At 43.0% G+C, this 17785-nt stretch overlaps 1 protein-coding gene across 1 annotated transcript in view; it reads right to left on the reverse strand.

The window, feature by feature from the left end:
* Nucleotides 1-1345: 1345 nt before the first annotated feature.
* The window catches only part of ACTN3 (actinin alpha 3), a 110231-nt gene continuing 93791 nt past the window's right edge, over nt 1346-17785 (reverse strand). Inside the window, exons 16-21 of the mRNA XM_077457015.1 lie at nt 16963-17097; nt 16618-16797; nt 15290-15436; nt 15101-15166; nt 9625-9783; nt 1346-2668 (exon numbers count right to left, since the gene is read on the reverse strand). Coding sequence (XP_077313141.1) covers nt 2510-2668; nt 9625-9783; nt 15101-15166; nt 15290-15436; nt 16618-16797; nt 16963-17097 — 846 coding nt within the window. The 3' untranslated portion in view covers nt 1346-2509. The remainder of the gene's footprint in view (nt 2669-9624; nt 9784-15100; nt 15167-15289; nt 15437-16617; nt 16798-16962; nt 17098-17785) is intronic.

Below are 17785 nucleotides of genomic sequence, written 5' to 3' on the forward strand. Positions count from 1 at the left end.
AAAACAAAACCAAAAAACTTTCATCAGTTCAGATAGATCAGAACAGTGAAAGAACTCTGATTTGTCAGTAACTTGATTTTGCACGTTGCATGGTCTGCTTGTTCCTCCTTAATTTGAGTTCAAATAACTCCCAATGGGGTAGCACATTTGTACATATTTTGTTAAAACATCATTGTAAATAGTGGCTTCATATAATAATAATATATCACGTTTTTGCAGCAGTTATTTATTTACCTGACATGCAACTTTACTTATTGCTACTTTGCTTGCTGAATCAAGTTCAATGACTATCACATGTACCTTAAAGTGGAACTTTACCCAGTAAATGCAAATTTGTGAACAAGTAGGATTTTTAATGCAGAAGAGACATCCTGTCTGTTCTCCATTAAAGTATTATTTTCTGTTTGTTCGCAATATACACTGAACTGTGCACATGTACAGGAGTGATGTCATCCAAAACCAATCAAAATGGAAAAACATCAGAATCTGTAAGAAGACCAGCCAAAGATGTCAGTAGCCAGCGAGGGAGTGCATCAACACCGCATCGCAAGAGTGGAGCTGAATATAGTTCCACTTTAAGCTTTATTGGTGAATATATTTATGTATTTTTTCTAATGGCCACTGGTTGATCAACACAAACAATCATTTACTCTGTTCAGATGCTAAAAGAGTGAATTTAAAACTGTACTCCAGACAAACCGCTAATTATACAGATGAATATAAGAGCTGGTTTACTTGCAGAAGGATTTGTATTGCTATTGATATTTGCACAGGTTTTCCACACATCACAGCCCTCTCTGACAATGGAGAAGACCCACTTTTTGTCTGCTGTAGCTAAAGTTTAAGTACCGTCAAAATATTTTGTTAGCTTTGGGTAGATTAGAAGATGGATAAAACTCTTTTTTTGTTTTTTGTCTGTTTTTTGTATCTGTCCAATTGGATAGGAGATGAGAGGATATATATCAATTGTGAGAAAACAAGTGTCCCCAGTCCCCATTGAAAAATTTATCTCTTTTTTCCAAGAATTTTTTTTTCCCCTACTTTCAGTTCTTGTGACAATGGTCACCAGTGGGGACACTGACAGCTATCAAAACTTAACACTTTACCACACTACCCAATACACTTCAGGTAGCACCCACACGTCTTGTCTTTACCAAAGGATGCGACTGGACTCTGGGAAAAACTGAAACTGAAACACTGATAAGTTCTCTCCTTTCATCAGCATGTGCCCTGTTAGCACATGAACACTGCAACACAGCTGATTGGCTCTTTGTGCTGTATCTACAACTACTTGTTTGAGCTCTGTTGTATGAAATGCCACATTAAAGTCAGATACTGACACTGCTTGCATTTAAAATACATATGTTTAATGATGAAATAATGCATACAGAGCTGCATTGATTTGTGTGGTATATCTGCCAGCTTTAAGGATATATATTTCTTAAGGTTCAATTGCCAATTTCAAACATGCTTTTTGCACAGAGTGCAAAAACAACATACTGCATGCCCTTGGATTAATTGTGAGATTCTGTCCAGTTTGTAAATAATTTAGGTAAATAATTTAGGAACAGATGAACAGAACAAGACAATCCATATAACCATTAAATATTCACATTTATTGTCCTCTCACCTTCACAGGACTTCACAGGACCTGAGACATCTGGGCTTACATTTTTTTTTGTGCTGAAAAATTGAACAGTTTTTGAACCATAACAAGAAAAACACTGGTCTTAATTTGTGCTTTGCCAGTGCATATTGGCTCACCAAAGGTTTATACAACATCACCTTTCAAATTCCCATTCTTTTTACCATTTTCAATGACCTATGGATGCATGACTGGATTTGCACTTTAAAAATGCATTTCTGCTATGTGCATGGAAAGCTAATCTAAGGCTATGCAAATACAATGCAGTAATTAATCATTAAAATGTATATATACACACTTTGGCCTTCATACAATGAAACATAGATGTTTTCAAATGAATGTGGGACACAAAACGTGTTTGGGCTTCACTCCCACATTTCACCTTCACTTTATATATTTCAATACTATTCAGTACAGCAGCAATACAAGTCCCATAAAATAACATTTGATAAAGCACTTAACAATTACAATGACTGACATCTGATAGCCAATATGTGTTCTTTCTTTATGACATTCTAGACATCATCATTACATAACAAGAGCCAGGCAATACAAGGTACATGTTAAAACGTTATTGTCAGTATTCATTTAAAATTGGTATCATAGGTTCAGAATATGTAGACAATGTAGACAGATAATCAAATTAAATTAAATATTTATTTGATTAATCCCATAAGAGACATTATTCACTGCCATTCGATTGACTCTAGCATACTTGACCAACAGAGTGTACATATACATTTTATTTGCCACTTTGATACATTTGCATAAGGCCATCATTGCCTTTGGGTAAAAGACTGGGGTATGGGGGGGGGGGGGTGGAGCTTGGGAAAAGTTATGGAAAGCAGGGGAAGGTGATTTTCTTTACAGATCGCTCTCTCCATAGAGAGCACTGGAGAAGGACATATAATCCAGAGCTCCTGTGACAGAATCTCCACCTGTATATTTTGTCATACGGCTGATGCAGTATTCAGCTTGTTCTGGAGGCAGCTCTCTGCGCAGCTCTTCAATGGTGATGAAGCTCTGCAATGCAAAAACATGGTCAGAAGTGAATTTCATTCTTTTCAATATATACATTTTGATTGATTATTTTAGCATTTACTGTGATTTTACATTTTTTTTAAATCAACTTTTATTTATTCATTTTATATTTCCACTCTACAAAGTAAAAAAAAAAAATCTCAGGTTCTCATCACAGTTTTCTCCCATCTTCCTTGCAAACCCACAAAACAGAAATCATAGTTTAAAATTAAAACATTAACACAGGTTTACCTTGTCAACAAGCATTAGCCTATATTCTTTAGCAAACAATCTATAAGCGGTAGCACTGACTAATCTCATGGTTTGCTGATTTATTAAGTAGGCTATATTCACATTTGAGCATAGCATATTCAGGTGACTTTTTTTGTGTGTATTTTAGGAGCATTTTTTGTGCGTTTTTGGAGCAATGCAAATGAGCTCTTTTGGGGCAGGAGCATGCTTTTTTTGTCCCCATAGACTTTTATTAGGTAGACACCTTTATCTGCCTTTTTCAAACACTCCCATTGAGGGCTATGGGGACAAAAATGTCTAAATCTGCCTGAAAATAAGATCCTGTACTCTTAATGTTGAGCGTTTTGTAGCTTTGAGCTACAAAATGTCTACATGTTAATGGATCCTTAGAGCCAGGGCCGGCCCTACCATTGGTCCTGTCCCTGACCATCGAAGAGGTGAACAGGAGTGGGCGCAGCCTCCCTGGTACTCCCAGAACCTGGATCAACAGTGAGGCCCGGGCCGGAGGACAGGCTGACTGGGGACCTGGAGGAAGAGGGTGGGCAGGAGGCAGAGGCTGCCAAGGAGCCGCTGGAAGGAGCAGAACAGTTAGAGCACCTTCGTATCAAGCTGCAGACTCGGTGCTGCTGCTGCTGGCCATCAGGTACCAGGCATCCTACACATACTGTACCTGACTGCGCAGGGGGGACAGGGGGGGCAGAGGAGGAGACTTCAGATAGGAACAGAGCTGCATGGTGTCTCTCAGCCCTCCCCTCTCTCTCTCTCACTCCCCCGTCTCTCAGCCCCCCTCTGTCTCACTCAACCCCTCTCTCTCTCTCACTCACCCCCTCTCTCTCTCTCTGCCCCTCTCTCACTTACCTCCCTCTGTCTCTCAGCCCCCACTCTGTATCTTAGTCTGTCAGGCCCCCTCTGTCTCACTCACTCCCTCTCTCTTATGCCGCGTACACACGACCGGACTTTTCGAGGAATTAGGTCTGACGGACTTTCGGCGGAGTTCTGACAGAGTTCTGACGGACTTTCCGAATGAACGGACTTGGCCACACACAATCACACCAAAATCCGACGGATTTGAACGTGATGATGTACGACCGGACTAGAATAAAGAAGTTCATAGCCAGTAGCCAATAGCTGCCCTCGCGTCGGTTTTTGTCCGTCGGACTAGCATACACACGAGCGGATTTCTCTGTAGGAACTGGGTTCGGCGGAGTTCCGGCGGAAAAATTTGAAACATGTTCAATTTCTAAAGTCTGACGGATTTTTGCAAATCAAAAGTCCGCTACAGCCCACACGATCGAATGGTCTGCCGGAATCGTTCCGTCAGACCTTTGATGTCGAAAAGTCCGGTCGTGTGTACGCGGCATTACACTCATCCTCTCTCAATCTCTCTCTCTCTCACCCATCCCCTTTCTCGGTCCTTTTTTACACTCCACCCCTTTCTCTCACCCCCTCTCTCACACTCCACTCTTCTCTCTCAGCCCCTCTCATACTCCACCCACCTCTCTCTCATCCCCCTCTCTCTCTCATCCCCTATCTCTCTCACTCCCCTCCGTCTCTCAGCCCCCCTCTGTCTCACTCGCTCCTTCTCTCTTACACTCACTCCCTCTCTCACTCCCTTTCTCACATTCCACTCCTCTCTCTCACTCCCCATCTCTCAGCCCCCCTCACCTCCCCTCTCTCACTCTCTTTCTCTTACACTCAGCCCCTCTCTCTTACACACCCCCCTCTCTCAGCCTCTCTCTCTCACCCCCTCTGTCTCTCAGCCCTCCGCTGTCTTTCAGCCCCCTCCTCCCTCTATCCCAGCCCCCTCCCTCTCACCCACTCCCTCTCTCTTACACTCACCCCTCTTTTTCTCTCACCCACACCCTCTCACCCCCTTTCCCCCTCTCTCTCTCAACCCCCTCTCATCCCCCTTCTTTCACTCCCCCCTCTCTCACTCTTCCTCTTTCTTACCACCCTTCTCTCCCAATTCCCCCCTCAGCCCCCTCTCACTCCTCTCTCACACCTCCTCTCTCTCTCTCACACTTCTCCCTCATTCTCAACCCTATATCTCTCACTCCTCCTCTCTCTCACCTCTCTCTCTCTCATAATATACAATAATGGATGTGGGGGGCCTTTTGGTGGGCAGGATTTTTTTTGGGGGGGTGGGGGGCAGCATTTCATTATTTTTTCTTGGTTAAAACCTCAGTATTTCTTAAAGGGTCTCCAAGGAAGTCCAAGAGCATACCTAGTTGTATTACAATGACCCACACAACCTCCTTCATGTAAATGATGCATCCACTCAAAAGTCAGGCTACTGACCCTTTTATCTGGGGCACCAACGCTTGCTTGTACAGCAACAAGCACTCACTGTTCTCCACTACAGAGCCAGCAGTTTCAACTGTTCACATCACGACCTCATATCATGTGCAAATTCCAGCTTGCACAGTTCTGGGCTTTAACACCCAAAACACAGAGTAGGTCTTGCCCCCCAAAGCCTCTTGCACTAATCTCCATTCAGATCAGATAGCAGTATGCCAGAAAAGCAGCCTCACCACCCTGCTAGTTATATAGATTTGTAAAGAATATGTCACCCTTTTATATTACTTGAATATTTTTTTTTAAATCAAAACCTTTTTATTTGTTGATGCTTAAAGTGACCATACAAACATATACCAATTGACAAAACCAAAAGTTGCTACTCTCCGTCATAATTACAGGATACATAGCAGTCGATGAAAAGATATAAGTTACAATCTACCTAGGCATAACAAATAAAACAAACTTTTAATACTTGATGTAACAACCATTGAGTCATTAGAAAACCCTTTTTTATTCCTTTGTTGTGCTATCAAATTTATGTAAACCAAGTATCTAACAAACTAAAACTAGAATACATAACTGTTTTTGTTTTTTCCTCCCTTTTTTGTTTTTTTCTTTCTTCCTTTTTCTCTCTCCGCCCATCTTCCCTATCAACTCATATCATTTTAGAGCCACAATCCATTACCAGCTGTGGGGGGGGGGCAAGATTAGGATCAACTAACCATGGTTGCCAGATGAAATCAAATTTTGACACTGCATTCCTATAGCAATAAGCCAATTTCCCAAGAAGAAGTGAATTTACATATGCAATCCATTGTTTTCCAGTAGGTACAGTGGGTGACATCCAGTGACTAGCTATGAGCTTTCTAGCTAGATACAGTAGTCTACTAATCATAATATACATTCCTTTCTGGTACATTTCTTCATCTATTGCTCCCAATAGGCAGACTAGAGGGATGGAAGGCACCTGTACCTGGGTAGACAGGAGACACTCTGTATAACCTCAGCCCAAGACCTATTGAGTCTATAGCATGTGAATAAAATCTCCTTGCTGTTTTTTACACTTTGGATATATAGGGGAGTCCCACAGGCCTCATTCATACAGTTTCTCAGGTGTTCGATAGGTCCTATGCGAAATAAATAGCTGTGACAACCTATGGGAGGCTGGGATGCATACTACAGGGATCGACCCCAGGACCATATCCCACTGTCCAATGTCGTTTACCTATTTGGCTCTACATTTCAAAGAGGCATGATTGTGAATAGAATAGAGGATAGCAGTCCTGAGAAAACTTTCGAGATCTGTCCCTTCCTTGCATCCACCTGGAGGATCTCCATCAACTTCTAGTGAGAGTGTCTGCCCCTGTGCCTGCAGAGCATGCCGGAGTTTGAGATATTGATAGAAACAACTAGTGGGTAGTGTGAATTCTGCACAAAGTTGTGCAAAAGACTTCAATATAGTCCCCGTATATAACTGTGGAAAGAACCATATCCCCTTGAGTCTCCACAAGGTGAATCCCTGTAATTTATTTAGTTCTGGGTATCTAGGTGTGTTCCACAGAGGAGTGGAGCCTAAGGGTCCCTTGACATCTCCTCGCGAGTTGCCTTCCACACTTTCTTAATCAGACCCGCTGCCGGGGAATTAGGGGGCAGACTGGGTAGATCTATTTCCAGGTGAGAACCAACATACAAAGCCGGGTTGGACTGAGTTACTAAATGCAATGGGTTCATCTACTGCTTCTGCTTTACCCCACCCTGTAACTTGCTGTACTTGGGATGCCAGAAAGTATAGTTTAGGATGAGGGACAGCCAGACCCCCCCGTCTTTACTATATTGTAGGGTATTCAAACTGATCCTAGCCCCTTTCCGTTTCCAGATGAGATCTTGCATCTGAGTATACACCTGTTTAAACCACTTATTAGAGATCCACATAGGGGAATTTTGAAAAACATACAAGAGCTGCAGGACCCAGATCATTTTTATCAGATTCACCCTCCCTGCTACCAATAGGGGGAGTTTACACCAGCTAAGGCATTTTTCCCTTTGTTTATCCAGTATTGGGCCTAGATTTGATTTAAGATCAAGAAAAGCTAGAGGTGTCCGGGGACACCACTGTACCCAGATACCTAAAAGAGTTAGTAATGGCAATTTGCCCAGCTTCCGGAGGCAGGGGGTCAGTTAGGGGATCAAGGGGCATGACAATAGATTTAGATCAGTTTATTGACAAGCCGGAAAATTTTTCCAAACTCCATCAAAGTTTGCAAAGTGGTTGTCATGTCTCCCAAATATAGCAGGACATAGCAGAGACCTTTTCCGCCGAGGGTCCTCTGCGAAATCCCACAATATTAGGTGTATTACGGATTAGTATGGTCAATGGCTCCACGGCTAGAGCATACAGCAGGGGTGACAACGGGCACCCCTGACGAGTGCCCCTATGTAGTGACAATGGCAGGGACAGGGTATTATTAATTCGAAATCTAACCCTAGGAGCTGAGTACAGAAACCTTACTCAGTTAATAAATTGGTTACCCAGACCGAAGCAGGCCAGGATCTCCCAGAGGTAGGGCCACTCCACACTATCAAAAGCCTTAGCAGCATACAGGGAGAGTATGGCCCTACCCCCGGGATTATACACCGACCTTTGTAAATTTAGAAAAAGGCCTCTAATGTTATTGGCCGTAGATCTGGTGGGAATAAACCTGGATTGATCCCTATGCACCAGCTTCCCAATTCCTTTAGAAAGTCTACTCGTCAGTACTCAGGCGAGGAGCTTGACATTTAAGTTCAGGCGGGAGATGGGGCAGTAAGAATATGGGAGAAGTTTGTCCTTCCCCAGCTTGGGGATCACCACTATGATGGCCTCCTGCATGCTATCAGGTAGACATTCCGTCTCCATAGCCTTGGTTAAGGCCTGTAGAAGCAGCGGAATGAGGACACCACCATAGCGAGAATACACCTCCACAGGGATACCATCCGATCCCAGAGATTTCTGTTTTTTTAGTCCCCTCCGGGGTCTCTGTCAAGTGTTCGATAGTGATCGGAGAACTCAACATGACCCTGTCAGTCTCCGAAACCTGAGATAAAGGACAGTCCTGTAAGAATGACTCCAGCTCTGAAGAACTAGCATTAGCCTTAGAGGCGTAAAGGTCCGTGGAAAATTGGTGAAAGACACTTAGTATATCAGAGTTGAGATTATGTATTTCCCCCGACCCTGACCGAATAGCTAGAATGGAGGCAGTGTCTCTTTGTTCCCTGGCCACTAAAGCTAGGAGATGACCCATATTCTCCCCCTCCTCATAGTACTCCGGTTGTAGGAAGTATCTCCTCTTCTCGGCTGCAGACAACACTATGGAGTTATATAGTGATTGAGCCTCAGTCCATGCCTCTCTAGTTGCTTGGGTAGGGTCAGTGACCATCGCCTTCTCTCTAGCTTGTAATTCAGCACCTATGCTGGCTTCCCTTTCCCTTGACTTCCTTCTGACACCTGTTATCTCAGGAATGAGACAATCCCTCAGGAATGCCTGGAGAGAGTCCCACACAACAGCAGGCCCCACTGAGCCCCTGTTATAGTGGAGGAACTCCCCCAAGGCACTGGAAATCCCATCTGGGGACGGAAACAGTGTCAGCCAGAAGGGATTCATCCACCAAAAGGGATAGTGATCAGAATGCAGATGGGGTTCATACGCTGAGCTTAGTAGTCAGGCCCAGGTCTATACGCGAGAGGCTCCCATGCGAGGCTGAGTAGCAAGAGTAACATTTGGCAGTTGGCTGTCTCTCCCGCCACACGTCTCTCAGACCCAGATAGAACAGTAAGGAGGCATATATAGTTCTACCAGCTGCATGGTTTACTACTCTAGGAGTTAGGGATAGTTTGTCTAAACATGGGTCAATGACATTGTTAAAGTCCCCCATAGCCATAACCGGTACATTGTGGTATAGAGCCATAAACTGGGCCAGTTTTTTGAGAGGGTCTGAGGAGAAAAGCCAGGGGACATACATGACTGTATTAAAACATACAAATTCATTGAGCTTGCATAGTAGAAACACAAATCTGCCGTCCCTGTCAATCCTCAGCTGCAAACACTCAAAGGAGACACTTCTAGAGATACTAGTATACTAATAACCCTCGAATAGGAGGAGTGCACAGAATGAAATTGTGAGGTAAATTTGCGTGACTGCAGCAGACAGACCAAATCAGGTCGCAGATGTGTCTCTTGGAGACAAATGTAGCTGGGCTACAACCTGTAAAAATACTTAAAAATCGCAGCCGCTTGGTTTTATCCCCCAATCCCCTTACATTCATGAGAGGAGCAATAGCCCCTTAACACTTCTATTCTCCATAATTTTACTTGAATATTTAATCAACCCTTACAAGCCATAACCATATATGTGAAGAATTTTGTACTGACCTTGTCAGATGCCAGAATCTTAAATGAAGCCATGACTTGCTCAGCAGTGTCAGTTTCTGCTGTCTCACGAGTCATGAAGTCAATGAAGGCCTGGAAGGTTACAACTCCTGTGTTGTTAGGATCCACCAGAGTCATGATGCGGGCAAACTCAACTTCACCCTACAAAGTGGAAAAAAAGTTGATATGAGCAATGCAGTAAGTATAAAAAAAAAGGAAAAACTGTTTCAAATAAGAAAAAAAATAAAGTCTCATAACCCATTCCTGTTATATTCAAAATCACCCCTTTTTTTGGATGCAAAGTGAAAATTTTTTCTCAGAGGGTACCACCTAGGGGCAGCATCAGACAAATTTCTTACCCCTTCTAATGGTGTTTTAGCTACCACGTGCTATTACAGAAAATTGGGGGAGAAAATAATTATCTGCATAACTGCAGTACTTGTTTGAAATTAAAGCAACAGATACAGTGCATCTGGACAATATTCACAGTGCTTCACCTTTTCCACATTTTGAGGTTACAGTCTTATTCCAAAATTAATTATTTTCCTCATAATTCTACAAACAATACCCCATAATGACAACATGAAAGAAGTTTGTTTGCAATCTTTGCACATTTGTTAAAAATAAAAACCAAAAAAGTCACAAAAAGACACTCAAAATTGAGCTCAGGTATATCCTGTATCCACTAATCATCCTTGAGATGTTTCTACAACTTTATTGGATTCCACCTGTGGTAAATTCAGTTTATTGGACATGATTTGGAAAGGCACACACCTGTCTATATGAAGAGCACAAACCAAGCCATGAAGTCCAAGAAATTGTCTGTAGACCTCTGAGACAGGATTGTACCGAGGCATAGATCTTGGGAAGGGTACCGAAACATTTCTGCAGCAATGAGGTCCCAATGAGCACAGCAGCCTCCATCATCTGTAAATGGAAGATGTTTGGAACCACCAGTACTCATCTTAGAGCGGGACGCCTGGCCAAACTGAGCAATTGGGGGAGAAGAGCCTTAGTCAGGAAGGTGACCAAGAACCCGATGGTCCCTCTGACAGAGTTCCACCGATTCTCTGTGGAGAGAGAAGAACCTTCCAGAAGAACAACCATCTCTGTAGCACTCCACCAATCAAGCCTGTATGGTAGAATGGCCAGACGGAAGCCACTCCTCAGTAAAAGGCACATGGCAGCCCACTTGGAGTTTGCCAAAAGGCACCTAAAGGACTCTCTGGTCTGATGAAAAAGAGATTGAACTCTTTGGCCTGAATGGCAAGCATCATGTCTGGAGGAAACTAGACACCACTCATCACCTGGCCAATACTATCCCTACAATGAAACATGGTGTTGGCAGCCTCATGCTGGGGGGATGTTTTCCAGCGGCAGGAACTAGGAGACCAATCAGGATCAGGGGAAAGATGAATGCAGCAATGTACAGAGACTTCCTTGATGAATACCTGCTGCAGAGCGCTTTGGACCTCAGACTTTGGTGAAGGTTCATCTTCCAATAGGACAAGCATCATAAGCACACTGCCAAGATAACAAAGGAGTGGTCAAGGGAGAACTCTGTGAATGTCCTTGAGTCGCCTAGCCAAAGCCCAGACGTGAACCCGATTAAACAACTCTGGAGAGATTTGAAAATGGCTGTGCACCAAAGCTCCCCATCCAAGCTGATGAAGCTTGAGAGATTCTGTAAAGAAGAATGGGAGAAACTGCCCAAAAATAGGTGTGCAAAGCTTATAGCATCCTACTCAAAAAGGCTTGAGTCTGTAATTGGTGCTAAAGGTGCTTCAACAAAGTATTGAGCAAAAGCTGTGAATACTTATGTACATGGGATTTTTTTTCGTTTTTTATTTTTAATAAATACACAAAGATTTCAAACAAACTTCTTTCACATTGTCATTATGGGGTATTGTTTGTAGAATTTTGAGGAAAATAATGAATTTAATCCATTTTGGAATAAGGCTGTAACATAACAAAATGTTATGTAAATACTTTTCGGATGCACTGTATAGTCACTAGTAACTAGGGCTTAGGTCAAGGTAATTCCAGAAATAAAATGTCACATTATATTTTATATCTGTTTCATTGGCACTTGACGACCTCCAAGATGAATATGGGAGATACAGTGGGTCCTCAGTGAACACAACAAGGCTCCTCTACATGTTTTGTAGAAATCTAATGCTTCTTCAGGTGGAAGACATTTTTTTTTACAGAAGATATGAAATCACAATAGCAGAAACTTACATAATACCAAGGTAATATGATGAAACAAGCATAGTATGGAAAGGGAAGGAGGGACCTGACACTTACCAGTATAGATCAAGACAAATAAGACCAAGGCAGCAACATCACTCATATTTCCCTACGGTGGGTAAGGGGGACATATAGCAACTATAAAAAAGTAGTAAGATATATAAATAAATAAATATAGATGGTATCCAGATCTAGGACTTTCAATCAATTCTCTTTCTTTTCCCTTCATCCTAATTGATTAAAAGTCCTATATCTGGATACCATCTATATTTATTATGTATATATCTTACTAATCTTTTATAGTTCCTATTCAGCATCAACCTATCCACCAAATATATGTCCCCCATACCCACCGTAGGGAAATATGAGTGGCGTTGCTGCCTTGATCTTCTCATGTGTGTTGAACGATACTGTTAAGCGTCAGTTCTCTCCTTCCCTTTACTATGCTTGTTTCATCACATTAACTTAGTATTTTGTACGCTTCTGCTAATGAGATTTCAGATCTTCTCAAAAAAAAATCTACTCTAGAAGAAGTGGTAGATTTCTGTGAAACATGTAGAGGAGACTTGTGTCTGCCGAGGACCCACTGTATCTCCCATCTCCATCTTGAAGGTCATCAAGTGCCAGTGTAACACATGTATAGACCAATTTTAATACATTTGTGTGTAAATTGATATTTTTGTCTGTTTTGTATGTGGATTCTTTGTTACATTTGTATATAAATAAATAAATATTGTATTTTATCCCTTGTGTACATTGTTCAGGGTACTGAGATAGTCAATTCCTTCCTCCTTTCAACTCTTTCATTGCTATTAAGATGATGGTACCCCTCTCTTTGCTTTATTCTACATAATTGTTTCATTAGTAAAAAAAAAATATATATTTTGCAAAACATTGAACAGAACAAGCTGTAGATCCACTATGTTCTAAATTGCAGCATGCCCTAACTCTATTAGCCATGCCCAAAAGTGTGAAAGAGTCTTACCCAGTGGCGGAATTATAGGGGTCGCCAAGATCGCCATGGCGACCGGGCCCCTTGCTGCAGGGGGCCCGAGGGCCCCCTGTACCTCTGCGATAGGAGGGAAGGCTGAGAGGAGCTCACAATCATCAGCCGAACTGAAATCGGCACTGTGCGGCAGCTCCTCACATTAGGCTTAGTGAAAGCAGTGTGTGCTCTTTGTCTCCCCCTAGAGTGCAGTACCCGCCAGGAAGAGGTAAATGTCTGCTGTTTTTTTTTAATAAGCCTATCTACTGTATTTGTGATTGTATGTGTGTGTGTGAGCATGCTTGTATGAGTGAACATGCTTGTATGTGTGTGTGTGAGCATGCTTGTATGAGTGAACATGCTTGTATGTGTGTGTTTGAGCATGCTTGTATGAGTGAATATGCTTGTATGTGTGTGTGTGAGCATGCTTGTATGAGTGAACATGCTTGTATGTGTGTGTGTGTGAGCATGCTTGTATGAGTGAACATGCTTGTATGTGTGTGTGTGAGCATGCTTGTATGAGTGAACATGCTTGTGTGTGTGTAAGCATGCTTGTATGAGTGAACATGCTTTTATGTGTGTGATTGTGAGCATGCTTGTATGAGTGAACATGCTTGTGTGTGTGTGTGTGAGCATGCTTGTATGAGTGAACATGCTTGTGTGTGTGTAAGCATGCTTGTATGTGTGAACATGCTTTTATGTATGTGTGTGTGAGCATGCTTGTATGTATGTGTGTGAGCATGCTTGTATGTGTGTGTGAGCATGCTTGTATGTGTGTGTGAGCATGCTTGTATGTGCATGTGTGTGAGCATGCTTGTGTGTGCGTGAGCATGCTTGTGTGTGTGTGTGTGTGAGCATGCTTGTATGTGTGTGTGTGTGTGTGTGAGCATGCTTGTATGTGTGTGTGTGTGTGAGCATGTATGTGTGTGTGTGTGTGTGTGTGTGTGTGTGTGAGCATGCATGTGTGTGAGCATGCATGTATGTGTGTGTGTGAGCATGCATGTATGTGTGTGTGTGAGCATGCATGTATGTGTGTGTGTGCGAGCATGCTTGTATCTGTGTGCGTGAGCATGCTTGTATGTATGTGTGTGTGTGTGTGAGTATGTATGTGTGTGTGTGTGAGCATTAATGTATGTGTGTGTGTGTGTGAGCATGCTTGTGTGTGTGCGTGTGAGCATGCTTGTATGTGTGTGAGTGTGTGTGAGCATGCTTATATGTGTGTGTGTGAACATGCTTGTATGTATGTGTGAGAGCATGCATGTATGTATGTGTGTGTGTGTTCATATATGTATGTGTATGTATGCATGTGTGTGTGCATGTGTTTATCAGTGGCGGTGCATCCAAAAGGGTGCACAGGTTCCACCCCCTCTATGACCGATGGATAGATTCATGCATAGCATAGCATGAATCTATCCATGGCCACCGCTGCCACCCCCATATTTAGGTGTCTGGTTCCTTTTGGGGTGCCGGGTGCCTGAATTACAGCGGCGGGGGGTGTTTTTGTAGCGCCTGATTAGAGCCATGGGCTATATTAGGCTTCAAAATAGGTGAACTGCGAGCGCCATGCTTGACGCTCACAGTCTACCCAGCCAGGTGTGTTAGAAAAGTGAATTAATATTCACTTTCCTAACACTGAACCGCCTCTCCACCAATCAGGTGTGCGGGTCTTTTACCCATCACTTGATTGACTGAAACGATAGACACAGCTATTGGACACCCATCAGGAGGAGAGGACGGGAGATGAGGATGGCAGTAGCTGCATGGAGGACCCCGCTCATGGCCGTTACCCGCTGCCCCACCAAGACAGGGTAAGTGGCGGGCAGACAGTGAGCGGGCAGTGGGGATTCACAGTGGCAGCATTTGATGGGCACAGTAGCAGCATTTGATGGGCACAGTAGCAGCATTTGATGGGCACAGTGGCGGCATTTGATGGGCACAGCAGTGGCATTTGATGGGCACAGCGGTGGCATTTGGGCACAGCGGCAGAGTTTGATGGGCACAGTAGTGACATTTGATGGTACAGTGGTGGCATTAGATGGTACAGTGGTGGCGTTTGATGGGCACAGTGGCTGTAATTGATGTTTTTTAAATCGGTTCCTTTATATGCAGCCACCCACTTGGGACTGGGCCCTGGTGTTCCACCATCAGGCTCGGAGAAAAGAGCCCTGTCCGGAGGTCGGGGGGGGGCCCGCCATGGTTTCCTGCTTTGGGGCCCTGAAGGACTAGTTACGCCACTGGTCTTACCAGATCATAACCCATAGAAATCAGGCAAGCACGGAAGTCATCAGGATCCATCATGCCATTCCTCTTCTGCAATCAAGTGAAAAATAACTGTTACCAACAATGAGCAAGATAAAATAAGAAGCCTTTTGTTCAAGATGTGTGCTTGATCTTCATGTACCATCTACATTTTTCCACAAAGATTTTGCTTACCCTGTCAAAGTGGTTGAATGATGCACGGAACTCATTCATTTGTTCTTGGCTAATGCCTTTAGCATCACGGGTCAGGATCTGGTTCTCAACTTCATTGATGGTCCTAGCAACTGTAGTGAGGAGTTGTTCCCACCCGACACGGATATGCTTTAAAAAAGGTAAACGGTGGAGTTACTGTAGATTAAGCTCACTTTATAACGATGTGGTTGTCTACAAACTAATGCCAATAAGTTTATGTAATTAAATGGTACACAAAACCATTATTGCATTAAAATATATTAGCAGTGACAGTAAATGGAAACAGAGCATGTGATAGAGTAATATATCCAGAAATTTGGCAGACTAGAGACTGGAGGAAAAATGTGGTAGAAAGGAGTTCTAGTTTTAGAATCTTTACATCCAATTTATGGGCATCTAGGCCAGCCTTTCTCAACCATTTTACTTTTGAGGGTCCCTTAAAAATGTCAGGTCTTGGGAACTGCTGAAATATTTTTTTGATCTACAGCTCCCAGGACTTTAACGTGATCAGGGAGTTAGAGATATAATAATAAATAAATGCATACATAAATTTACTACAACACAAAAAGTGCATTGGTGCTCAATGGAAACATCAGTAATCTACTACAATTTCTTTACTTTTAACAACAATGTCATTGAAACTTTGTTGAGAGATACTGCTCTCAACCTAGTTGAGAGACATCACTTTAAAGTTCTCCTTTCCTATATTCATCCCTGTCTGATTGTAATCTCCCACAGTTTAACATATACACTTCTATCTCTACACCCCAACTCCTTTATTCTTTCTATCACCCCAAAATAATATACCCTTTTTATTCTCCTGCTCCTTTAACCCCCATCACTGTAAACGCTGCTGTATTGAATGCCTGAGATTGTGCCCAGAACAGAGGTGAACTACTGTCAGTACTATTCCTTTTCCCCATCCTGCTCTTTCTCCTCTCATTGCTGTTTTATATCTTTTTCTTACTGTGTTGGCAACCTGCAGTTTCTCCCATCTGTGGGACAAACTTCTGTAAGGAAACCTTCCCCCCTTGTTCTGCTCACTCATTGCTCACTGCCCTGCATTGTTGACAGTACAAGGACTCTACATGGGACAAACTCCTGTCAACACAGTTCAAAACACAGCCTACTTCTTCTTCTTATCTTTCCCTTCCATTCCTAAAGCCTGTTCTCTCTAGCAAAGAACCCTAGAGTTGTGTGGAAACCACGGTTGAGAAACCCTGGTCTAGGCAGTATGATAGGTTCTGAACACAAAGGAATTCCAAAACTTTCCTGTCTTGGAGAAAGTAAATAAAGAGATTGTTACTTACTTCCATACTGTAATTTGTGTGTTTGTTGTCAAAGATAAGAGACTCTTGGATGAGTTGATGATCTCCCTCCAGTTTATCAATGTTGGACTTATAGTTGATGATATTCTGCTCATACTGCTTGAGATGATTCATCTGGTCTTCCAAGGAACTGCTAATGTCTATAGATATGCGACCAATCTCCTAAACAGGAATGAAAATAAAATCCCCATAAATATTTTTCCTGTAATTTAAAAGATAATTATATAACAATGATGGAAAAATGCACAATAATTTGAGTTTTCCTATTAACCTATTATGACTGGTTTTGAACTCACTTATCTGAAGAATAACAACTTTTAAACTTACCTCCATCTTGGTCTGGATCCAAGGTCCAATAACATTAGCTTGTGCAGCAAATTGGCGACGCAATCGTTCATTAGCCTGTTGACGGGCAAGCTCCTCCTGCAGGGTTTGGTCTCTGTGTGGAACCAGTTGTTTTGCCTGTTGAAATCAAATGAGAAATACTGAGTGGTAAAATCTTCTATTACAAATTAAGCCAGTTCTTAACCACTTCCCACCCGGCCAATGCACATATACGGCCGGGTGGGAGCCGCCTACTCCTGATATGACGTTCAGGAACGTCATTCAGGAGTAGCGGGATCGCGCGCGCGCGCGCCCGCGCAGCGGCGCGATCCCGATGCGCCCGTGTCACCCGGACACGGCGCATCTCAGATCGGCAGGAGGGCTCTGTGATTGGCCCTCCTGATCACATGACGGCCGTGTCCAATCACGGCCGTCATGTGATGTAAACAAACAGCCGGTTGCTAGGCAATCGGCTCCTCCTCTCCTCACACAGAAGTCATCGCTGTGGAGAGGAGAGCAGATCGCTGCAGCCGGCTGCTGATCAGTGAGTATGAGCTGCTTTTTACAGCTTTTTACTCACTGATCACCAGTCTAGTGTACACAGTAAACACACCACACAGTAAACACATCACACAGTATAAACACAATGTCCCCACACATGTCCCCAAAACATACATGTCCCCAAATAATAAAAACACATGTCCCTAATAATAAAAACATGTCCCCCACATATGTCCCACTAAAATCACATGTCCCAATGATTATCTGCACACATATGTACGTGATCACCTGCACACATATGTACATGATCATTTGCGTACATATG

Source organism: Lithobates pipiens, unplaced genomic scaffold, assembly GCF_037356315.1.
Source record: "Lithobates pipiens isolate NorthernLeopardFrog02 unplaced genomic scaffold, aLitPip1_a1.2 Scaffold_10, whole genome shotgun sequence".
Taxonomy (NCBI): domain Eukaryota; kingdom Metazoa; phylum Chordata; class Amphibia; order Anura; family Ranidae; genus Lithobates; species Lithobates pipiens.